General features: G+C 45.5%; 1 protein-coding gene across 1 annotated transcript; it reads left to right on the top strand.

Moving 5' to 3' along the window:
- Positions 1-13319: 13319 nt before the first annotated feature.
- PtA15_11A549 (uncharacterized protein) lies at positions 13320-16678 on the top strand (the record flags this gene model as incomplete). Its single annotated transcript, XM_053161468.1, has 10 exons — positions 13320-13500; positions 13571-13734; positions 13801-13870; positions 13952-14262; positions 14365-15072; positions 15170-15465; positions 15545-15858; positions 15930-16140; positions 16216-16278; positions 16360-16678. The coding sequence occupies 10 exons, from the start codon at positions 13320-13322 to the stop codon at positions 16676-16678; spliced, it is 2637 nt and encodes an 878-aa protein (XP_053025412.1).
- Between the last annotated feature and the right edge of the window lie 9807 nt (positions 16679-26485).

Here is a 26485-nt window from a genome sequence, read left to right as displayed (position 1 = left end):
ACTTAAACTACAATATTGTTTCTTCAGGTATATCCAGCATCAAGGATGACCCAAACTCCGACGAGCTCCCCGCGGCCATAGATGTGATTGCCGAGTCACAGCGGGCCACCCACCAGATACACCATCCCAAATCCCAGGCTATCGAAGCCTTTGTCATCAGCCGCAGTCCGCACAACCCAAGATTGTCCGGCAGGCCGTCCGAACCGGTAAATCACCCGTTATCATCCATTTCTCCGCCGGCATTGGCCGCACCAGCAGCTTGATCCTCCTCAACTTCATGATTGGGATCCTCAATGCCCTTATGACTCCACCTGCCCCCAGCCCCATCCCCCGAGTCCGCGCCTGCCCTTTCTGCCCATCCGATCTACATTCCAGAGGGGAGTACACCATCCGCTCCCCTGCTTCAAACCTGCAAGGCTGTCCCTACCCTCACCACCACCAATTGTCCCTTTGAGGATTCAAAATCCTCCAGCGACGCGGTGGCGGGACTTGTGTTTTATACAATCGTGGCTGACTAATCATTAAAAGTAGACTTGAGGGTGACAGCAGCGCTTGCAGCCCCAATCAGTGTCTAGAGTGATTGGATAAACTTTCAGAGCTGTCACACGGCGCTTGGTACAGGCAGGCGGGTGGGCACTTTGAAGAAGGAAGATAAGTAATTTCTTACTTCGGAGGTTTTAAGCTTTGGATAACTTGAGTTCTTTAAGTCAGAACACTAGAAGGGGTTCGAAGTGACAAAGTTTGCAGAAGGCAAATTCTCAAGGTGCTGAGAACGATAATCTTATTTTGATGAGGGGGAAGAAATCATACAACTCGTGGCAGTACATATAGTAGAACGCGCGCACAAGCGGGTAAAGCATAATGAAACAAGGTAGATGGCATAAGGTGTTTAGATGACAGCGGTGCCTGTCGAGTCGTGCGGGTTTTGATGAGTATGGGCTGCTAACTAATCAGGAGCGAAGGAGAGGTCAAGTGCTACAAGATTATGCGCCGAAGGTTATGTGACAATGAGTTGAATCTCAAAGAACTGGAAAGAGGTGGTTGGGACTCGATCCTATCTTCCCTATCCCGATCGCACTAGTCGAAGATTTGGGTACGTGACTAGTTGCGATTTATGGTTGGCTATGGCGAGTCGGAAGCGTCAATTCGAAGATGTTTTGAAAACGCTGATTGAAGATGTTGTGCGATATTGTGTGAATGGCCGAGAAAGGTTATTGGCCAACACACTGGAGCCGATCCATTCTGTCGTATGACAAGAGCACACATCATTCATCCTTGCTCCAACACTTGTGTTGGCGCATCCTCATTATATACCTTGGGTTTTGATAGCTGGAAAAAATGTAGCTTCTACAAAATCCCAAATATCAAAACTGAAGATCTACAGGAGATCTTTATAAATTGAAAGTTAACAAGTATTCTGGTGATGCAGTTCAGACATGGAAGTTGATGGCAAGGAAAGCCTTAATTACATGGTGATAGAGTAGTGGTGTCCAGGAGGCTTGCTCATATGACTTGAAAAGATTTGCCGGCCGCTGCTCCCTGACCCCTCCTGCAGGAGCAAAGCGTAGGGCTGGGGTAGTGCCGGGCTCAACCTTTATCTTGCTTCAAGTCAACAACTGGCTTTGGGGATTGGCTACCTGCACCTGAACAATATGATTTTCAGTTTGCTGTTGTTGTCAGCCAGCTCTCTGAGAGGCAGAATTGCCATGCCTGCCCATGAGGCCCTGGACCTGCACACACAAATCACCAAGAGCTCTTGGTCTTATTCCACTTTGGGTTCACCCAAGCTTTTCAAAAACCCAGTGAGCATTTCGTCTGGAAACCTGCCTCCTTGTTGAGTTCTCAATACCACAGTGACAGGAGTTCCATTGTCAGATCTGTGAGCTATCAGAGACCAATTTCAATCTGCCTTGGCCCATTGGGAAGATATTTACGCCTAACCCATGGTCAATGGAGTAGTTTCAGGCCATTAAACAGACTGAGACAAGTCAACAAACATAGAATAATTTGTTAAATACTAATAAGTCTTTTCAATTCTAATTTGTTTGGCAGCTTGGACAGTGTTTTCTTCCCTGTCCCTTCTTTTGTTGATTACATGATTGAACAAAGCCACCCAGCTACTCTCTGAGTCTTCAGATATCTTTAATAACTTTAATTTGATAATTTTCATAATGTGATGATTTATATTGATGTTAACACTTGAATTATAAAAAATAAATTGAAACAAAATGGCATGTATTTATTGATAAATAAAAGCCCTTTACTCAAAAAAAGAGAGGTGAAAAATCATCTTAAAACTAGGTGCATAGACTGCTAGAAAACTTGAAACCAATTGTTGTTTCTAGATTCTGAAGCCTTTCATGGAAAAGCTTTTCATCCTATAATTTATAGGTTGCAAAAGCTTTACCAACAAAAACCATTCATCCAAGCGATTATCTACAGTGAAAAATTGCAAGGGGCACCCAAAAACCTTGGAACCAGAGTTTTCAGCGGCGAAGAAGCCTTAGCCTCTAGTAAATGACCAAATTAGTGATATTTGGCAACCAATCACATTTTAGCTGCTACATTTGGCGGTTTTGTGGTCATTCAAGGTACACAATGAATCTTTGAGGGCATTTGATCATTTTGGTCCCAATATCATGGAAGAACTCCCATGCTGCGCTGAGATATAGTGGCAGAAACACCAAGAAAATACCAAATTAGTGATATTTCGCAACTGATCACATTGTAGCTGCTACATTTGGGGGTATCGTGGTCATTCAAGGTGCACAATGAGTCTTCAGGGGCATTTGATCATTTTGGTACCAATATCATGGAAGAACTCCCACGCTGCACTGAGATATAGTGGCAGAAACACCAAGAAACTACCAAATTAGTGATATTTGGCAACTGATCAGGTCGTAGGGGCCACATTAGGGGGTTTTGTGGTCATTTAAGGTACGCAATGAATCCTTGGGGACTATTGATCATTTTCAAACCAATATCATGGAAGAACTCCCAGGCTGCTTTGAGATATAGCGGCAGAAACACCAAGAAACTACCAAATTAGTGAGATTTGGCAACTGATTAGATTGTAGTCCCCACATTTGGGGGTTTTGTGGTCATTTGAGGTACACAATGAATCCTTGGGGACTATTGGTCATTTTCAAACCAATATCATGGAAGAACTCTCAGGCTTCTATGAGATATAGTGGCAGAAACACCAAGAAACTACCAAATTAGTGAGATTTGGCAACTGATCAGATTGTACCTGCTACATTTGGGGGTTTTGTGGTCATTTAAGGTACACAATGAATCCTTGGGGACTATTGATCATTTTGAAACCAATATCATGGAAGAACTCCCAGGCTGCTTTGAGATATAGTGGCATAAACACCAAGAACCTACCAAATGAGTGAGATGTGGCAACTGATTAGATTGTAGTGCCCACATTTGGGGGTTTTGTGGTCATTTGAGGTACACAATGGATCCTTGGGGGCTACTGAACATTTTGATACTAATATCATGGAAGAAATCCCAGGCTGTGTTGAGATATAGTGGCAGAAACACCAAGAAACTACCAAATTAGTGATATTTGGCCACTGATCAGATTGTAACAGCTTCATTTGGTGATTTTGTGGTCATTCAAGGTACACAATGAATCTATGGGGGCTTTTAAACATTTTGGTACCAATTTCATGGAAAAATTCCCAGGCTGTGTTGCGATATAGTTGCAGAAATACCAAGAAACTAACAAAGTAGTGAGATTTGGCAACTGATCAGATTGCAGCTGCTGCATAATGGATGTGACCCCAAATACATTATTCCTGGGTTTTATGTGCAGAAAAATTGTCCAATGAAATTTTATGTGGAAATATTCCTCATTAATCTGTGGTTGATAACAAAAGTAGATAAAAGAAAGAACCTGACAAAAATATGCTAAACCATGGTAAACTAATTTCAAAAAGGCCTCTTATGCATGTAGCACTTCAAGTATAATATGCAATATCTTGAGCAAGTTCAACCAACCAAATTAAAAAGGTGTGCAGGATGGTATTATGAGAGAGGTCAGGGGTCAATGTTTTTCCTTTTTTGAAAAAAAGTCAACTTGCAGACTTCTGATAACAGATCAATTGTTGAAGTAAAAAAAAAAGAAAAAAAAATTGAGACCCCTCAGCCACCCTGGATTAATCCTAAAACTTGCAATGTCTTTTTTTCAGGAAGAATTGAATGGTGTATGTAGAAATTTATGAATGTTATCAGGCAGAAAAAAAAAATTCCTGTGGCTTGAAGCTAACACAAGCGGAAGGAGAGAGATTCTAGGATAGTATTAAGGAGATATGGAAAACAGACAAAGGTATCAAGAAGAATAATAAAAAAAAATTGATTAATATAAATTGATCAATATACGCTATATTGATCAATATACGCTATATTGATCAATATACAACATTGCAAATTCATCCATCTTGGTAGTGTCAAGAGGAGTTTTTCCTTTGTTTTCTCCGGTCATCAAGATACTGTGTCCCAATGACCAGAACATTCTGGTCATTGATGTACAAGCCTCCCAATGCCCAGAACATTCCTGTCATTGAGGGGAGTATGCTATACTCCTATTGATGACCGGAACGAGGGTGGTGGGTGGTGCTGGAGGAGTGATCTGTCTGTTGGATTGCGGCTTGAACTGCCAGTCCATAATTGGAGCTGAGCCGCGACTGCTGTGACATGTGCTCGCGGGCCGGGGAATGCAGGCCAACTGCCCCCAGGACCGTTGGAGATGCTCTAAGATGAAATTTGAGTCCAGTGGTGGTGAGCAGAGAGCTTAAAAGGCGGATAGCTTGGAGGTATGGTTTCCCCAGGCAATTGGAGATGCTGCACTTCCATCTATCCATTGTCCTCAACCCCTCCGCTGTTGCACGTGCGCAGTCTGAGCGGCAAAGAGTGGGCCCACCACGGGTCTGCAGCCTTTGCTGCGGGCCGGGGGCCCTCACGTCCATCACTCTTGACCTGTGCACTTGACACGGGCTGGGTGTTGAGCCTGTGGGCACGGCTTTGCCGTTGTTGGAATGCTGGGTTGAGAAATTTCTTCTGTCTTCTTTGTGATGGGGAAACCCCACAATTATTTTTCAAGATTTTGTTAATGGGGAAACCCATGTTTTTTTCTTCTTCATTTTGTGTAATTGTAAGGGGAAACCCTTGGTCTTGATTTTTTTAGTTTTGAAAAAGCTGTGTCTTTAATAAACTTGGATCTTCTGGAGGGGGCAAAGGTGGAGTTTGGCTCAAGAGGAACTTGGGGTTGCGGCACACAGAGATGAGGTGGAACTAATAAGGGAGGATCAAACTAAGCAAATCAAAAAAGCATCACATAAATATTTGATTTTCAAAAAACCAGCATTGTTTGTCAAGAAGCTGGGAAAGTTGGAGGGTGCATGCAGCCCTGGGAGCCAACTCCCCTTTACTATGAATGCAAACCAGCTCCTGATGCAGCATGCTGTTGGTTTACTGTGCGCAACATTGCAATATAGCAGGTGACTGGGAGAATGCGGCAAAGACAGGTCAAAATAATGCAGGGAATTCAGAAAGGGGGTTAAGGACGCACTCAAAGGGAGCAGCCAGGAGGCCAAATGAGTACTATCAAGATATTCAGAAGCAGTAAGGAGGTCTAATGAGTAATATCAAGGGATTCAGAGGCGGATTGAACGTGGGATAATTGGTGGGGGATGGCTGCAAAGACAATAATTCTGGTGTCTTCAAGTGAAAACACCAGGAAAAAATTCATGTCAACTGGGGGCAGGTGACATGAAGGAACACAGGCTGAAACTCTGCCGCAATTTCAGAATGACTCTGTGCCACATACTGTTTTACTCATTTGCGCACCGTGAGTAAGATTGAGTTGGCTCATCCACCAACATTGCTGAACTCCTGAGCTCAAAAGTTGGAGTTCAGACTTTTGTTCAGCTTCAGTTGCAAGGATATGCATTTACACCTTGAGAAGGATCTCTCTTGACTATGGCCATTGTGTGGCTGGCCATTGCCATTGACACCACTCAATGGCCCATACATACTGGCCATCCAGCGGGGCTTTTTTCCTTGATGACCGGTACACATGTCCACCATCCAGTGATCCAGGCAGGCTTGCCTCTGCTCAATGGCCCATACACACCGGCCATTGAGCAGGGGCTTTGCTCTGCTTGATGGCCCATACACACCGGCCATTGAGCAGGGGCTTGCCTCTGCTCAATGGCCCATACACACCGGCCATTGAGCAGGGGCTTCCCTCTGCTCGATGGCCCATACATACCGGCCATCAAGCAGGGGCTTCTCTCTGCTCGATTGCCCATACACACCGGCCATTGAGCAGGGGCTTCGCTCTGCTCGATGACCCATACATACCAGCCATCTAGCAGGGGCTTCGCTCTGCTTGATGGCCCATACACACCGGCCATTGAGCAGGGGCTTGCCTCTGCTCGATGGCCCATACATACCGGCCATCAAGCAGGGGCTTGCCTCTGCTCGATGGCCCATACACACCAGCCATTGAGCAGGGGCTTCCCTCTGCTCGATGGCCCATGCATACTGGCCATCAAGCAGGGGCTTGCCTCTGCTCAATGGCCCATACATACTGGCCATCAAGCAGGGGCTTCCCTCTGCTCGATGGCCCATGCATACTGGCCATCAAGCAGGGGCTTCGCTCTGCTCGATGGCCCATACATACCGGCCATCAAGCAGGGGCTTCGCTCTGCTCAATGGCCCATACATACTGGCCATCGAGCAGGGGCTTGCCTCTGCTCAATGGCCCATACATACTGGCCATCAAGCAGGGGCTTCGCTCTGCTCGATGGCCCATACACACCGGCCATCAAGCAGGGGCTTCGCTCTGCCCAATGGCCCATACACACCGGCCATCGAGCAGGGGCTTCGCTCTGCTCGATGGCCCATACATACCGGCCATCAAGCAGGGGCTTCGCTCTGCTCAATGGCCCATACACACCGGCCATTGAGCAGGGGCTTTGCTCTGCTACACACCGGCCCTGTGTTGTCCTCCTCAATGCAAGGGCTTGGCCAAGTCCACCCCGAGGCCCCTGTATCATTGCAAGCAGGAGCTGTGCCATTGAGTGAAGGGAAGCCTCAGCTGGATTACCAGAGAAGGGGAAAGCCCAGCTCATTTGTATATATGTATGTACATACATACATACATACATACATACATACATACATACATGTATGTACATGTTCTGAGCATAATATGGCCTGATGTGTTGATGAGCTGTGCTAACCAAGTACATACATGGAGGTGAGCAGACTAGCTGAACATGAAACGAGCTCATTGCATGAGCAGTACAAGTGGTGGGCCCAGTGGAGTTGGAATGGAGACTGAACTGGAGATGCCTTCACGTCACCTGCCCCCATTTGACCTGAAATTTTTCCTGGTGAAACCTTGCCAATTTCTGGCCAGCACTAGCCGTGGCATTCAAAGAGGGCTACGTCAGCAGGCATAGCGGGGGCGGAGGCGGCGTGTTGGATCCCGGCATTGTAGGCTAGACAGGGGTGGGGAAGCTATGGCAAGAGGAGTCCAATGGTGGGTAATGATGTGCGGTGTGGTAGATGGAAAAGTGAAAAATCAAAAGTTTTTTCTCATACATATATTTACTCACCCTAGGCCTCAAGATACCACCAAATGGACCTCAGAAATTGATTCTCTGGCCAATTTTACCCTTAGTCACCACTGGAAGCGTCACTGGAACCCTGCTGGATTGGAAGTTACACCCTCTTGGACCCTCATGGACACGGCCAGCCCCAGTCATTAACCTGTCACAACCCTCAAGTCACCTTTCCCAGGTATACACATACTCAGACCCAGCCAAACACATACTCTTTTCTATCCCTCTTATCTCCACTGCTTATGCAGGGGACCAACCCCATTTCTTCTGTATTTGACACGTCCCCGCTTCATTTATGCACCCCTTGCAGCTGCATGCAGTCTTCTGCCCCCATTTCTGCACTCCTTGCATTAGTCTGACACCACTCATGCACCCCTGTATTTGAAATTTCCCCGCTTTGTTTATGCACTCCTTGCATCAGTATGACATCATCTTTCATTTCTCACCCCACTTTCTGCCTGTATTTAGTATCTTCTGACACCACTTGTACGCAGCCCACCAGCTAAAATCCCTCATCAAGGTTCCCCCTTGTAGCTAAAATCCCTCACATTTGTCTATACAAGGAGCTCTCTCCCCCAGTTGTTTTTCCCTCAGCTCAGTATTCCCCAGTTATTTACATACCACCCTTCACACTTACCATCACCTTCACCCATCACTACAACCCTTATATTTGCAAATAACTACTTAACTCACTCTCAAATCTCACATACCTGTCATCAAACAACTTCATCTGGAACTAGACCAGACCTATCACTTGATTAAAACTTGCCAAGCTTAGCTTGGTGGGTCTTGTTATCTGATAGTATAGAAGGGCAGAGTTTGCACCTCCATCATCCCCTTCTCCATTCAGCAAAAGGGTTTCACAACCACTTTTGAGTCTTACAGCGGCAAGGTTGACAAGGGATCTGTGTGAGAGAGGACTGGACATGTGACAGGTGTGGTTGTGGGTGTGTGGCTTGGCAGATTGCATGTGTGAGAGGCAGGCGGAGGATGATGATTTCTTTCTCACATGTTTTTCCTTTTCTAGGCAGGGGGAAAGAGTTCTCCCCCCCCCCCCCCCCCCCCCCCCCCCTCCTGTCACTGGTACAGACATTCATTCTGATTATTATTATTCTGGTACGGATTCTTCAAGTTTGGAGCTGTACTTTCACTTGCGGAGTTTTCCTTTTTACTTTCATGGCGGATATGACTGTATTTTGCCGCCATTTCTACAAGTTTACAGTTATTTAAATGTTAATTTGCTTGCTTTATTATGGCTATTGCCTCTCACTATTCCTTTGCGGAGCGTAGTGGAGTTCTCCATATCACTTGCCTTTATCTGGGAACAATTTTGGAGTGGCGGTTTCCTGCTAATTCTGCACAGTGACCACTTTTTTCACCACACCGTCAATGAGCAGGTCCCCGCGTGTTTTTTCTGGATTACAATGAACGGCTCCCCAACCGTCAGGGGGTTGAGCAGATCTGCGCATTGTTTTCTGGATGAAAAGAACGGCTGCCCAAACCTGACCTTCAATGAGCAGGATATTAATTTTTGACTGGCTGGCAGTAACCGGTCACGGCGGTCACTGTTAGCATGCCACAGTGGCACTGCTGAATTTAAAGATGGGACCTGGTACCTGTTGATGTGTCCAGGTACCCGCCAGCGGGTGTGGGTGTGGTTATCTGGTTTTTCCAAAAAGAAATGGGCGGGTACCTGCCCTTTTTTGCCTAATCAGAAGCCATGCATATGTATATGACAAGGATATGCATTTTTCCTGTAACATATACCTGTGATCCCACCTGGGAGGTGCTACCCAGCACAAGCTGGCTGATACTGCTTATTTCAAAATGGTACCCGCTGGCTGGTGCCGGGTGCAGTACCTGGGATACTGCTCAGAAACCCCTCTGGGGGATTGCTCTTGCCTGCGTTGTGGTATGCTTTATGTTTACCCATCTAGCCCATTTCAAAATTTTCTGCTTTCTCATATGTCAACTCACAAATCACCCAATATGGTGGCACCACTGGATTCCACTTCCAAAACCACACAGGACACCATGGACAAAACACTTTAAACCCCTCTGGATCAGCAGTTACAACCCCCTTTAAGACACATCATTCAGTTACATATACACAAACACCATACTCAGGTCATGTAATCCGTTACATGAACCACTATTACCCAGGACCATGTAATCCACATAGACCACTCTGACAGGTTGTCTACCCTTGAACATCATGACCCCATGTGAACTGTTGATCACCAGCCAAAATACCTCATTGTAGCCTTCAGGGAAGCTAAAACACCTCATTCTCTTGTTCCCCTGGAGATAAAATGTCTCATCCTTTTCTATTTGAGGAGACTCCCCCCCCCCCCCCCCCCCCAGTTGTCATTTCTCTCAGCAAACCACTTGCACTTGGCTTACCCCTTAACAGTACAACACTTGCTCACTCTACAGTATTAGCCCCCTATATTTTTTACCCCCCTTACACACAAATTACAACCTCATTACAACCCTTACACATCAGCTACATCACCATAACCCTTAAGCCACCTGCTCAAAGTAGGCTATCTCTTCCATAACCCTTAAGCCACCTTCTCAAAGTAGGCTATCTCTTGATACACCTCCACTATCACTACAAAACTTCCAATCCAAGATTTGGGTGCTTGTTTTAGTGTCTAGTGACCCAGGAAAGGCAGAGCTTACCTAATACATCCCTTCCCGCATTCAGCAAAAGTTTCTCAGGAACACTTTTGAGCTTTACAGTGTCCTGTACTTTGTTTGCATGAGGTTGCAAGTTTCATACTGTGTCCTTTCTTTTTTCATGCAAATGGACAGGTTGCAAGTTCATCTGTGTCCTCATGCAAACAGAAAGGTTGAGAGTTCATCTATGATCTATGTATGTCCTGTCCATTTGCATGGCAACAGACAGAACAAAGTTTGCGAGTTTCATTTGCATCCTGTCCATTTGCATGCAAACAGACAGGTTGCAAGGTCCAAATTTCAGACCAGTTTCTTGTGAGAAAAGATAAACAAAACAATGGGTACCTGTTGTGGCAAGCCAATCCTGAATATGGCACCAAAATCAAAGGCTTTTCCCCTCACTACAACTCACTCTGGACTACTCAAGGCCCCACCTCCTTCAATAATCAAGGCCAGGAGGATTCATACCCACCAACAGGCCCCCCATTCTCTTTTTACCCTTTTTCCCACTTTCTGGATACCCATCTATACCAACTCAATATTTCTCAAGCACCCAGCTAGGCACAAGTGGGAGAAAGGCACCCATCAGACAGAGCCAGACTATTATCAAAGACCCTGGATATTCATCATCTTTTCCTCCCTTCCCAATCCAGCATAACAACCCCATTTTGGAATTGGCCACACATGTAATAACTATAGAGATCCCATCTTGGTTACCCCTTGTCCCTTTTGGTTTCAGCCCTTCCCTTTTCAGCCTCTCATGTGATGTGTAATCTCTTTCTTCTAATGTTTCATTGTCTCTCCACATTCCAGCCTCTTTCCAGAACTTTCCATCCCCATAGTACTTTCAGCCTCAGCCCCTTGATTGAGAATTTTCACTGTTTCATTCTCTCTTCCAACCACAACTCAGCCCCACAATATTTTGTAAATAGTCTGCCCTCTTGAGCCCCACCTTTTGTTCCCCATCAGATCCTGCCCCAGAAATTAAGATAACTGGTCACCATGTATTACCCTTGCTTATTTCAATAAATCTGATTGGACTAGCTAGATATTCAGTATACAACTATTAGATTAGATTAGTAGAAAATTAATTACCTTTTAAGACATACCTCAAGAGTCTCCATAGCCACACCTTTCCTTAAGAGTCCATACTCTTATATTCTTTTTCTTTTTCCCCTGAGAGGAAGCCCTTCAAGCACCAAATCCCTCTCAAGCTCTGTTCTTCCCTCAGAGTAGTTCCACACCATCATCTGCACCCGGGTACCTGTGTTGAAGCTAGGATTTTTGACAAGTCTTTAGTGGCACGATGGAGGAGAAACAGTCTTGAGAGACTGGAGAGAAAAAGGGCAGCAAGAATCTTTTTCTCACCGGATGTGGCTCAGGTATGGAGGCGGAGAATGAAGGAGAGAACCAATGGTTTGATTTGCATGAAAATGTATAATAGGGGGATTCGAAGTTGGCCATGCATGACTTGCATGTACTTTTGCAAGTTGGTGTTCAAGGCTTTTCTTGAGAACCAACACTCAAAAAACTATTCAAGAAGCTTGGGGGGGTGTAGTACAATGTGACTTGCATGAACTTTTTCAACTTGGTGTTCAAGAATAGGGGGTTTCAAACATGGTGCAGGCCCTGTTTCAGGAAACCCCAATTCACAAAATCAGGGCACCTGCAACACACCCACCCAATTTTACCCAAAAAACATACAGAAATAATTTGAAAATTCATTTTGCAGGAACTTTGTTTTTCTGTATTGGGGTTCCTGAACTGGGACCTGCACCATGTTTGAAACCCCCTATTAGGGGGTTTCAAACATGGTGCAGGTCTTGAACACCAACTTGCAAAAGTGCATGCAAGTCGCATCTGGCCAACTTTGAAACCCCCTGATATAAATAGACTATGTACATGCAACAGACTTGTGGTTTTGAGATGAAATGAATAAGAAACCATATTGAATAAAGTACATTCTTTGAGACTACACATGAAGATATAAATGACTATCATAACTCTACTACTAAGGGTTCATGGACTAAAAGGTGTGAGCTAGAAGTACTATTAACTTACTAGTGATGCTTAAAGAAGGACAGAATCAATAAGGAATAAATTCAGAGACAACATGAGGAGGTATAAGTAAGAATAATGAGTCAGAATTTCAACAACCTGCTTTTATTTGCTTTAGCGGGTGCAGCTGAAGGTGCATGTATCAGATTTGAGTGAAATTTTCGGGTATTGCCTGCACCCGCAGTGGGTACCCAGGTAAAAATTGCAATCTCTAGTTGAATTACGTTAAAATCAACAGTGCGACTGCATTGTTAGTGTTTTTGCCACTGCAAGCAAGATCAGCAACCACCCACTTGGACAAGATATTCCAATTTATTATTTGCTTAAATTGGGGTTTAATGTTACCAAAAGAATTCCAAAAACAACAGAAAAATCAATCAACTCACTGCCCAAAAAGTAGGAAATATTGCAAGGGCAGAGTAGAGTATGAGCTTATGAGCTCCAACATCAAAATCAGAACATTTTATAAGGGATGAAATTAGGGAACCTCAGGAGGGTGGAATATGATATGGTTTGACAGAGTATGATATGGTTCAAGTCCACATCCATTTGGTCATATACCTCTTGATCACTTGGAAGTACAGCAAAGTCTGCAATAGAGGTGCAATGAGTGGTACCACCACCAAGGAAAATGTGGTGCCTCTCCAAGATCAAATTTTCCCACCTATAAATCAAAAGAATCAATGATTATACAGTCTCAAGTGTTGTGAGATAAAAGAGGAGGGGGGACTCAAGAATAGACCAAAATTTTACAATGTTTGTGCTGGTTACATCTTAATTAGACAATAAGCTAATGTTGAGGCACTGTGCTTCCCATGTAATTGACTCCCTTTCAGTGTTGGTGATATTGTCCCACCATTTCCCAATTGCATCATAATGGTCGGTGGTGTACCCCCGGGGGCCCGAAGTCTCGAGGGACTTCGTAGTTCGCGATGGGTCATGATAATCCAAGCGGCCTTCCCAAACATACAATCGAAAAACATGGCCGACGACTCACCGGACCAGCAATCCAGCAGCACCTTATCTCTCAGCACGTTTGAAGAACCTACGTTCAGTGTCGCGTCGCTGCTAGCGGGCCTTACGGAAGGGCTGATCAAGGAGGACAAGGAGAGTGGAAAAGGTGACCTGCCCCGCCTGTCTTCTTCAGATTGATTGATGCTAATGCTGCAACTGCTCTACGGTGTTTGTAGCTTTCAACCCAGATCCATTCATTGCTACTCTGGAAGGCGCAATCGAACAGCTACTTCCCCTGCAAGACCAAGTCAATAAGAAAATCAAAAGTCTTGAAAAGGATGTTGCTCAGAAAGAACGAAGCTACCGGACGAGGATTGATGATTTTAAAAACGGACTAAATGTCAGTCTCACCCCTCTGTCTCCACCGCACCATCTCCTCACAATCAACTTCATTTCGTCTATCTAGAATGTCACCCAAGAATTCTCCGGTTTAAATTCCAAAATCACCGAGGTTGGCAAGACAGCCATCAGGATAGGTCAGATACATCCTTCCATCGCACTCTCTTCCACAACCATGAAAGCTGTTTTCCGAGTCCTATTGACAAAATATTGGGCAGGTGAACAGCTGGAATCTATTGATCGGGTGCGGTCACGGGCCAACGAAGCACACGACATCATTCTTTACTACAACGAGTTTGCTCGGGGAGAGACCACCCGATTAGAAGCATTGCGCAAGGAAGGGAAAGAGGGACGGGCTAAGGTGGCTGTGATCGCTCGACGGTTGCTAGCGGTTGCCAGAGATATTGAAGGGGTCGACGGGAGTGAGGTTACGAAAGCGACGATCGAAAAATACGCCGAGCGGTTCGAGAAAGATATGCTCCGACTATTCGAGAAAGCCTATCTCAAGGGTGAACCCAAAGCCATGGCAGTTGAGTGTTGGTATCCTTGCGCGTAACATCTACAATTCAACATGATCTGGCGCTGTATCTGATGATGAGTAGCTGAAAATTATATATTCCTCCCATTCTAGCATTGTGCCCAAACTCTCCTCGAGTTCAATGGCGGGAGCTCTTGCATCCAAATCTATGTGAATCAACATGACTTCTTCATCTCTCGGGATCGCATCGAGGCCGTGCATTACGTGGCGGAGGCCCCAATGTGGGAGTCATTAGCAGACCCCAACCAAGCCGCACCGAAAACAGAACCCCAGCTTGCAGCTTTGTACTCCGATATCAGGGACCAGATATCCCAGGAAGCTCAGATCATCGAAGTTGTCTTTCCTCATCCGGTCGTGGTCATGCAAGTCTTCCTCCAAAGAGTCTTCGCCCAAGTCATCCAAAGCCATCTCGAAAAGTTGATCAGTGCTGCCCAAGGTAGCAGTACCCTCGCCTTTTTGAGAGTCCTTGCCCTGGCTCGTTTCAGTACGGCTCAGCTGGTCAACGATATCAAAGCACACGACTTCTTCCGCTCCAGTTCTTCGATCAACCCGTCTACATCCGAGGCTTACCCATTGGCTAGACGTGGTAGCGATGATGCTGATGTGGATAATAAAACTTCTGCTGGAGCCATCCAAGCCGTGTCCGGTGGACCTGGGATTTCTGCGCTCTCCGGTATGCTGGACCAGCAACTCGATGAACTCTTCGGCCAACATCTCGACAATAGTCGATATGTGGAGCGCGAGTGCAAAAGTTTGACTGAGTTGTATGCAAGCTATCTACTTCAGTTTGCAAGATGGCACGTAAGTATTCTCCCTACCTGAGCGAGGTTTTGAGTGTCATATTTATATATTTCATGGCAAACGCGCATAAATGACGGATTTGTATTCTCTTGTGTAGCGTGCAACAAATAAAGCCAAACCGACAAACACGATTTTTGATCGAATGGTCAACCAAATCTCATCTTCTGCCAATGGAACGCCTGGGACTACCCAAACAAGTGGTCTCAAATCCTTACTGAAACTGAGCGGGATCTCGGCTGATGATTCAACTAACCCACTGACGGAAGAAGTTCCTACCACCCCTGAGCTCTGCGAAAGTGATGGTCAGTTGGACTTGAATGTCGTCGAGAAATTGCTTACTTGGCACGCAGAAAGTGTCGGACGGATGATTGAGCTCTCGTCACCGAGCGAAGTGTCAGTATCTACTCTATTTTATTTTTCCACATCCATATTTTGAAGGAAAAAAGACAAGCTAATGTTTTTCCCTCCGAAGACCCAAGAATGTATTTTCACTCCTCAAGACACTGGCAGAAAGCTTTTGTAAAGGATATGTTGAAACAGCACTCGAAACATCCTTGGCCCAATTCTCGAGTTACGACCTCAAAGCTGAACCGAGCCTGAAGCCGATGACGGTGATCAAGACGGCCGACATGGCGATGCATCTGTGGCAACGATACGTGACGACAGCGATCGTTCCACTGGCTGCTGCCAGTGTGAACATCCGAAGAGAGATGTCAATATTTAACAATCATATCCTGGTTCGAATCGAAAACAAGATCAATTCAGTGGCTCAGAAAGCCCTAGAATGTCGGTTTCTTCTCTGTATTTCGGATATTCGACTTGGGGTGGTACTAATTCAATTCGTATCGCGTCTCTAGGTGTGTTAAGTTGGCTGAGTAGCAGTCTAGGGAAGCAGAAAAAGCTAGATTTCAAACCAAAAAATGACGAGTTGGATTTTTCAAGAACTCATACGGAAGCGTGTGCGGCATGCAGCGACTTCTTGAATACTACTCGGACGATAGTCAACCAATCATTGAGTGGAAAGAACAGTGAGATTTTCTTGAGTGAAGTTGGGGTGGTTTTTCATAGGTGGGTTTTGTCTGAATTCTTGGTCGTATTGCGAAGGAGGCTTTTGATATTAAGTCATGTCTTTTTTTGGGAAAGTTTCCTGTTGGAACATCTGAAAAAGTTTCCGGTTAGTGCGATGGGAGGCTTGATGTTGACCAAGTGAGTCTATTTGATCATAACCACGAAAGAATTTTTGAGAGGATGATGTTAACTGATTAAACTTCGTTGGATAACAAACAGGGATCTGACAATGTACCAAGACACGATTGCCAAGTTCAATATCCCGGGCCTGAACGAGCGATATGAGATGATTCGAGAGCTGGGGAATATCTTCGTAGTCCAGCCTTCAATCCTCAAGTCGTATCTGGGTGAATCAGCGATGTTAGGAAGGATCGATGGCAAGCTACTAAGACCTTTCTTCCTCATGAGAGTCGATTATGGTGATCATTCGAAAAAGTTTTGGGATGAGATCGTCGGCGAGTCCAAGCAGCAAGAGCTTGGCGCTGGGGGTGGTGGTCACGTTGATAGAGGTCTTTGGCTTGGGATCACCGGCTCTTGAGTCTTCTTCCTCTCGGATAGTGAGGATGGTGTGTTTTATGTAGTACTTTGTCCTTCACGCTTGTTGCTTCTTGTTATGTCTAAACTGTAATCCAGTCGAGTTGTACCAAACTTCGTCATCCATGTCAATCCCACATTGATACCAGAACATCTTCCAACCCTGCGAGCCTTACAACACGCTGTCGGAGTCATCTGGTGCAGTATCCAATACCGACTCTGTTGAGCTTTAATTCCTCCCAAAAACAGATTTTTTGCATCTCTTTGGATTTACTTCGGATCAGACTTTTGGCTTGTTTTTGAAATTTTCCTTAAGAAGTTTGGCATAAGAGCATCTCCACCGCGGGTGCTAAACCGGGTTGCTAAACCAGATATAGCACCCCAAACCCGCTTTAGAAACACCACCGCGGGTGCCAAACACACATCAAATCTGCCAACTCGCCTCTCGGGAGCTATCCGAGCTTAACCAAGCCTCTCTGGAGGAGAGCCCCGCAGGATCTCTGTCTCACAGAGAGGCTTGCCCCCAAGCGGCGAATTCTGGCGTGAGAGCTGACAGACTGTAGTCCTGGCCAGCACCCAAATTCCACTAAATCAATGCCTACACATTTTTCACGCAACATATGGGGTCATTAGTAGCACGGCCTTGTAGCCCTTGCGCAGCCATCCATCCATCCATCATCTATCCATCCCCCCAGAGCAGTGCTAGACATCCTTTCAAAAAACACAATGAGCTGTTTTCCAAAAGTCAAACTCTTGTTTTTTTCACTCCTGTACACTCCACTATCCAATAAAATTGCTGTATCTTACCTGTAACGTGACAAAAACATAGTACAGAACCCTCTCATGATCCTCCGACTGTCAGTGACAGCGGCACGCCGGGATGGCAGAGGTTCTGGCCCATGGGGAGCGGCAACGCAAACTTGCCACAGGAGCAAAAGTAAATGCAACTTTGATCAAGAACGGAATGCATTTCCAGGCACGATGTAGGATACAGGTCACAGCCACTGGCACGGGCCAGCGGGCAGCGAGCTCTATGTGGTTTTTGTTTCCCAACTCCCTTGCCAACAACTTATTTTTCCCTCAACCAATCAACTCTTGCTGATTAGCAGGTTTTTTTTTGTCAAGAGACATATCACTGCAAGAAAAACTCTAGAAACTGCTTGCAGTTGAGATGCAGCAAGCTTGAATCAAGCCTCAGCTCGAGCTGGAGTCAAGCATCCAAATTCCGTGCTGGTGCACCTTGACTGCATACCTTGTTCAGCATCCCAATGCTGAACATTCTGTAGTGATCATGCAGTAGGCTGAGGCAAATGTTCAACCTTAAAAATGAGCATCCCGCTGAGCATCCTTTTATTTTATTTTATTTTATTAAACACTCCATGTGCCATTGAATCCAGCCAGAATAACATAAAAAGGGTGTGTACACATGAAAGGGATATGTACATAAGAAATGAATATGTAAGCATGAAAGGGGAATGCAAGAAGGTGTATTAACACATAAAAGGGATATTTACACATCATGAAAGTGGTGTGTATGCATGAAAGGGGTTTGTATGTATGTGCAGTAAGGGGTATTTGAACATGAAAGGGATATGTAAACATCAAAGGGGTATGTAAACCTGAATGATGAAAGGGGTATTGAAAGGGATGTAAAAAACTCAAAGGGGACATGTAAACATGAAAAGTTCATGAACACATGATGTAAGGGGTATGTACACATTGTGAAAGCAATACATGCACATGAAAGGGATACACACACATGAAAGGGGTATGTGCACGTAAAGGGGTATGGACACATTATGAAAGGGGTGAATGCATAAAAAGCAATATGTGCACATGAAAGGGGTATGTGCACATGAAAGGGGAATTTGCACAGGTATCAACTCAGTATTTTGGAGCCTGTACTCAGTTTTTTGGAGGCTAGACTCACTCTCGCATAAATTATGCAATTTGCATGTAATCAAACAGTGCTTGATTCTTGCATGAGGCACAGCTTGCCTTGATCTCTTGCATCTCAACTGCAAGCAGTTTCTAGAGTTTTTCTTGCAGTGTATTGTGTTTTGAAGAATCCTTGGACGGATTTGCAGGATTTTCCTGGATTATCCCCCAAGGTTCAAGGATCTTCACCGTTTTCTTTTTTTTTTTACCCCTCAAAGGCCATGATGTTGTCATTGATGATCATCTTGGCCACAGCAGCCAATAGTCCAATCACCAGTGTGCCTTGGCCCAGCAACAAAATGCCAACCCCCGGCTCAACTCACTGTAAGTGCGGAGCATTCTATCATTTTCTGACTGAAAAATGTGGATGTTAATGTTTTTCTGCATGCAGCAACAGGTCTACACGACCTTGTTCAAGCTGCTCTCCTGGAATATAGAACAGGGCTGACAGCGTTTTTGCACCATTGTTGGGTTATGGCTGGGCCCACCCTGCCACTCTGCAGGCGGTTAGACTGAGCTGTCTGACCAGGCCTGAGTTCCAACAAGTCCGGCCATGCCCATGCTCCGGGCAGCAAGGTTGGCTTTGGTGCATCAATTTGGCCAAAATCAATCCTTGCAGTGTCAGCGTCCTATCAAAAGATTGCCACACAGTCCGCAACCTATGAGTTGACTGCACGCCAAGCTGTTGGCCCAGGCATCCAGACACACCACTCTGGTTCCCACTCAGTTGGACCTTAAGTACTCGTCCCTTGACTAAAAAGGTCAAGAACTAACTCAAAAAAAAATCATGTTTGTCCTGCACCAAAACAATGCGGAAGAGGATCTGTAGATTGCAATCAGAAAGGGCAAACCAAGCTGGGTTGACTTCACCACAAAACAAGCAGGAACAATGTTGCCGTTGGGGTCAGGAAAACCAAGCCAACAGCCTGGCCAAGTGGGAATCTGATGCCTGGGTGGTCCACCAGTCCAAGCTGAGGCCGGCAGTAGTGCGACTCCTGGTGAAGGCCACACCTCGCCCAATGTGTCATTTCCAATGTGCAGCGGGCTTGCATTCCGGAATCACCATGACTCCACATGAGAACAGGATCAAGCAGGGGCAGGCTGACGCAGTTGCACCTGACCACATTGGATAGACGGAAAACTGCACCGGTGGTGTTTTGCGACAAGGAATTTTTGAATGTCTTTGGTTTCTGGTTTTTTCAGAGTTCCTCAACAAATGTTCAACAAGATTTCGGTGAACGCCTGCAGTAATGAGCAAGACTTCTGTTGATTTGTACAACTTCTCTCAAATCTGGTGCAGAAACAAACTTGGTTTGAGCCGTACAAGCTCAATCAGCAAGGTAAAGTCTTCTCTAGAGAGGGCTGCCTGTTGTTCACGGGTTTTGTAAGTATCCAGATCCCTGATAATGCATCAAGTTCCTTGGAAGAGGTAGACCCATTGGCCAAACGACTGTTGCGAAATTGAAAATCCAAAAAGCCTTCAAATGTCTGGAAACAACAGTCCCTCAAGGGCCATTTGGACTGCATTAAACTTGTATTAGTGAGTTCATGAGTGTCGTTGAGAGAAGCACCCAAAGGCTGCTGTGATGGTGGTCAGTGGTGATCAGATGGGGTGGGACACTTGCCGCTGCTTAATCACAGCAAGGTGCATGTAAATATGATGTCACAAATTGTTGCTGTGGGTGGCAAAAACCAAAAGAAAAAATTGCTGCTGTGCAGCATAACCACATAACTCAAAGTCATCCAATGCACTGGTTTGTCCAAGGATTTATCAAAACACAATATAAGTACATACCAACATTTACCTTCCTACAAACCATCCATAGAAAACATGTCAAACAGAATCCAAGCTTTGCCAATCCAAGGGCCACTTGAAAGCGCAGACCTCAGTCCCCACACCAAACCAACTGAGACCAAGTCTAGATAAAAACAACAGTTACCCAAAAGAAACAACAGCCTGTATTGACCTCTGCAGAGCTAAACGTAAGTTTTTTTTAAAAGCCAAGGCTTGACAGTCACTGACCAATCATACAAATTTTCCGGTGATAAATTTGGTAACAGCACATACAATACACGGCCAGGCTGAAAAATCATTGTTGAACAGTGTGGTGTGCTGTGCCTGTTGCAATGCCAAAAGGAAATATGAAAAGGTATTATGTGTGAGAATTCCAGTCTAGGCAAGCGGTGTCAAACTCATAAATTGAGTGAGACGTTGGGAGCTACCCCAGCTGCGGAACTTGGTAAGCAAATGCAAACCATTTCCGCAGTCCAAAGTCTGCGAAGTGATGTTGTGAAACTAAAATCATCTTATTGATGTAAGGAGATCCAACATCTGCCAGCAAGATCAGGCACGTGGAAAATCCCAGCCAAAAACCGCTAGTTGAAAGAATCTCAGCCAGCGCCAAAGGTAAGCAGCCAAGTCTCTAAGATGATGCAAGACAGATAGAAGCTAACGCACTATTGTGTTTGTTCCTAGACGAAATAGTCAAAGACAACCAGACCGTCCACACCAATACCTCCCAAAGAGTTGAAAAACATATCGGTAAGTGTGTTGTGTTATAAAGCTAAGCGCAAACCAAAGGCGGCAGCTGATGCAACTATGTCTCTATGTAGATAAATTTGCTCAACTGCTTCGCCGTTTCGCCGACACAAAGTAAGGGATAACTCAGGTCAAAAGACCCTACCAAGTAAGACCAAAAACTTAGAGAGAAACAAAAGAGAGGAATCAAACTGGGAGAAAGTGCTAACATCACGATCTCACTCTCTGTCTCACAGATCCGAAATTGGATTGTTTCCTTTTCTTATAACCTATCTTATCCAGTAGAGAGCGGCTCTATTCCTTCTCTTAGGTATATTTCTTTATCTCACTTTATTTCATATAACATTGTACATACTTCTAGCTACACAGTCTGATTATAATAAATCTTAGTTCTTTGGACCATTTCAGATTTACAGTCTTGAGCTTTGAACACAACCTCAGAACACAAAGAACAGAAGCAGGAATACACCATGGCCGACTATGAAAGTGATTCTAGCAATTGGTCGATCAGTGGAAAGCCCACAATGAAAGTTCCAAAGTTCACCGGAGAGAACTTCAAAATCTGGGAGAAAAAGATCAGAATGGTTCTAGCCAAATTCAATCCGGAGAACTTCATCAATAACCCACCGCTGCCGGACATGTCTTGGAGATCCAGAGCAAAAGCCCAGAAAGCCGCCAATCTTCTGTGCGCAAATCTTACGGACGGAGTTTTTAAGACGATATTCAAAAAGGACAACTCAAAAAATCCTTACGAGTTGTGGCAAATGTTCAAATCCGTCTATGCGTCCGACTCAATCCTTGCAAGCTATGAAGTATGGGCGAGATGGGAAGATACCCAGTTCAACGACGACATGGCGGCGTATATTGGCAGCATTGAAGAGTGTCTGGCAAAGTTTGACTCCCTTGGCATGATTGTTCCCGATTTCGTGATATGCTGTAGCATAATCAGTAGGATCACGAAGAAACGGCCCTTTTTGATGCAGAGCCTTTTTGGGGATCTGAACTTGCTGGGCAAGCCAAAGCACGTAATCAATTGCCTGCAAGAGGTTGGTCGTTTTGAACGAACCAACAAAAGGAAAGCGACGGAAGCACCATCAGCGAGCGCAACTTCTACAGCTCTGATTGCTGACGCTGGTCTGAGGAAAAGGCGCCTCTATACACCAATCACTTGTCCTGGAAAGAAGCATAATCCGGAGGCGAATCACACCAAAGAGAATTGCTGGACGTTGCATCCCAAGAAGTATCAACAACATCTTGAAAAGCAAAAAGAGCGCAAGGAGCAAGTAAAGAGGAAGGGATCGTCTTATCACACAACCGTGGAAAAACCTACCAAGTCAACGTCCTCTGAAAACATACGCCCTTTGTTCAGTTATCTTTTGTCTGTGAATGGATCGGGATCTCAAACCACTATTCTCGACTCCGGGGAAAGTAATCAAATGCTCACATCACTCGGCTACTTCAAGCAAACCAGTCGAGTCTCAATCAACATTGTAACTGGTAGCGGCTCTGGTGAACTGGTTGCTATAGCTCAAGGAGACGCAACGCTCCCGCTGGAAAACGGTGGTTGTCTAACGTTGCGCAATGCACTCTACGTACCGCACTTGACAAGAAACCTGGTCTCTTTAGTGCAGCTCATGAAGTCGAAAGCGCTTATACAACTAGGAACAGAAGGCTTTGCGGTGAAAATCGATGATGGACAAGCGTTTGGGGTGGACACTAGTAACAACCTGCTTGTAAGGACCCCAGTTGGGAGTCCTTTGCTGATCGTTGAGAGGGGCACGAAGGGGAACACAAGAGCCTCAAGAGGCAGATTCTAGATCACGGGTCTGTATTACCGGGGCATCAAGTGAGGGCTAGCCGGGAGAGATGTGAAGGGCAAGATCTCTCAGTATATACAACTAAGGGAATCAGAATAGAAGGGAGAGAGAAGGAAAAGGGGAAAGCTTACCTAGCCGGGAGAGATGTGAAGGGCAAGATCTCTACCGGCTAGAATGTGGAAGGGAGTGTAGACTAAGTATCAGGCAGATTATCTAATCTAGTGATAGCTATGTGACATCTTTGTGAGACCCCAAATGAGGGGGCTTACACTGCTTGAAATTAAGGGAGTACTTAATCCTTGCAATCTAGCAACAAGTTTGATTACAACCACAGCGCAGGCCACATCGGACTTTGTCAAATGGCATAACCGACTTGGACAGGCCAGTGCGGCAAGAATATTGGTGGCGGTTCCGAACAATCTTAACCTCACAAAGACGCACGCATGCGGCGCCTGCATGTTTGGAAAAATCACAAGAAAGCCCTGCAAAAGTCACTTCAAGTCGATATCTGGACCTTTGGAAGTTGTACATGGGGACCTTGTGGGACCAATCTTGCCCTTGACAAATGGCGGCGCGCGTTACTTCTTGACACTGGTAGATCAATTCACCGGGTACATCCATACTACCATCTTAAAAGAGAAGAGCCAAGCGGCGGACGCAGTCAAGAACTTTAGGACTCTTTTTGAGAAGCAAACCGGCGCAACAATGAAGAAGCTTATTACAGATGGCGGAGGTGACTTCTGCAACAATCTCCTGGGCGAACTGCTGAGAGAGGCTGGAATTCAACACAATGTTTCGCCGCCTTACACACCGCAAAACAATGGATTGGCGGAAAGGGTGAACAGGACAATAATTGAGACGACAAGGTGCATGATCTTATAGTCAAATCTGGCCCCGGAATGGTGGGCAGAAGCAGTGAAGACAGCAACAGCAACCACCAACTGCTTACCATCCCTGTCGAAAAGCAAGAAGTCACCGGTGGAGCTGCTCTTCAAGATCTCTCCGAACATGAATTTCTTCAGGCCGTTTGGTTGTCGAGTGTGGATTGTGAAACCAAAACAGCACCGGACGGAGAAATTTGGGCCTATCTCCTGGGAAGGCATCTTGATTGGATATGAAAACAATTATTCGTTGTACAAAGTCTGTTGACTCAAGGACAAGCAAATCTTGACAGTCAAGCATGTACATTTCCGGAGTGCGCAGCGCTGAGAAGGAGCGTCAACTTCTCAGATGGAGAACGACTGCCGTTGTTCAACTCTGATGCCGACATGCCCTATCACACTGAGGAGGAGATCAATGAGATTGTCAGCGCGGATGATCTCAAGAGTCAAGAAGGTGCTGAGCTTGAAGCCGTGCTAACCAACCTGCAAGCAGCAAAACGCACCACCAAACCGGATGACAAAGGCAAGTCGGAAGACAACTTGGGTTTGCCGATGCCAGCAAAAGCGATCATTGGCGCAATCAATCAGCGAAACATAGTTGAAGGGAAACGGGAATGGAAACAAGCATTCACAGTCTCCGTCTCCATTGAGCCCAAAAATCACAAACAAGCAATGTCGTGTGCCGAAAACTTAAGCTGGAAGGAGGCGAAGTTGAAGGAAATAAACAACATGAACAAGCATCAAGTATGGTCATGGATAGTGTGAATGCGCGTTGTGACCGACGACCCAATACCGTCGACTTGGGCTTATCGCAAGAAACTCGGCTCTGAAAATCAGGTTATCGAGTTTAAAGCACAGATCTGTGCCCAGGGATTCAAGCAGACCCACGGGCTCAACTTTGAGGCAAAATACGCTCCAACGGGCAAAACCGCCTCCCTTTGGTTCTTACTCTCCTTTGCATTTAATCATGGTTTCAAGATTCACCAGCTCAATGTGAGAAGCGCTTTTCTGACCTGTCCTCTTGAGGACAAGGTAACACTGTTACCTCCGCCGGGGCTGGAGTGTCCGGAAAATTTGGTACTGGAATTGAAGAAGGCCATCTACGGACTTAAACAGGCCCCGCTTGTCTGGTATAAGCGGCTCTCTTCTTACCTATTCACTCTTGGTTTTCAAGCAGCAATTTCCGACCCGTGCGTATTCTGGCGAACCGAAGCTTGCAACAGGCCTGCCACTTGGATATTTGCTCATGTGGAAGATCTTGTGATAATAAGTGACAAACCTGAAGTCTTTCGAATGTAAATGGAGCGCGAATTTGAGATAAAATACATGGGCCAAGCCAAATTCTTGCTTGGCATGAACTTAGACAGATTTGACAACGGGCTTCAGATAAATCAAACACAATACATTGATTGTAAACTGAAAGAATTTGATCTGGAAGGCCTGCATGTTGCATCTTGTCCTCTAAACCCTCGTGAATATCTGAAGAAAGCAACACAAGCAGAGATGAAGGTGTTTCAGGAAACGGGAGTGAACTATTGAGCACTGGTTGGATCACTAAAATATCTCAGCATTCTGACTCGACCGGATATCACGTATGCTGTAAGCACATTGTTGCAATACCTTGAATCACCTGGAATGAAGCACTACTATGCGGCGGTACAAGTCTTCCGATATCTGAAGGGCACCAAGGAAATAGGCTTGACATATGTAAAACAAGAAAATGCAACCGTTCAAGCATTTGTTGACTCCGACTGGGGCAACTTTCCCGACACCAGAAGATCAACTACTGGATACGTTGTTCAATCCGGTAGTCATCTGATGAACTGGAAATCCACAAAGCAAAGTACCGTCTCTTTGTAAACAACGGAGGCAGAATATAAGGCTTTCTCCGATCTCGGGCGTGACCTAGCGTGGATAGCAAACCTAGCGGACGAAACTCTTATCTTTCCTGACCTCAAGAACATCAAAGTCTATATAGACAACAGAGGTGCCCTGGATCTTGCTAAAAGTGAAACGTCACAAAACGGGTTCCACACGAAACATATGTCAATCAGATTGCATTTCTTGCGGGAGTTGATCGCGGTCAATCTAATCAAAGTCCTATATGTGAAAACCACTGAAAACTCAGCGGAGTTTCTGACAAAACCCACTGGGAGGACAACCATCAAGAAATCCCTCTTCAAACTGGCGGTCATCCAAGTCTCGGAGGCTGCTTCGCATCTTGCGACTTGAAGCACAGAAGGCTGTGAGAATTCTAGTCTAGGCAAGCGGTGCCGAACTCATGAATTGAGTGAGACGTCGGGAGCTACCAAGCAAATGCAAACCATTTCCGCAGTCCAAAGTCTGCAAAGAGATGTTGTGAAACTAAAATCATCTTATTGATGTAAGCAGATCCAACATCCGCCAGCAAGATCAGGCACGTGGAAAATCCCGGCCAAAAACCGCTAGTCAAAAGAATCTCAGCCAGCGCCAAAGGTAAGCGGCTGAGTCTCTAAGATGATGCAAGACAGATAGAAGCTAACGCACTATCGTGTTTGTTCCTAGACGAAATAGTCGAAGACAACCAGACCGTCCACACCAATACCTCCCAAAGAGTTGAAAAACATATCGGTAAGTGTGTTGTGTTATAAAGCTAA

This window comes from Puccinia triticina, chromosome 11A (assembly GCF_026914185.1).
Source record: "Puccinia triticina chromosome 11A, complete sequence".
Taxonomy (NCBI): Eukaryota; Fungi; Basidiomycota; class Pucciniomycetes; order Pucciniales; family Pucciniaceae; genus Puccinia; species Puccinia triticina.
This window is presented reverse-complemented; position numbering and strand designations above follow the sequence as displayed.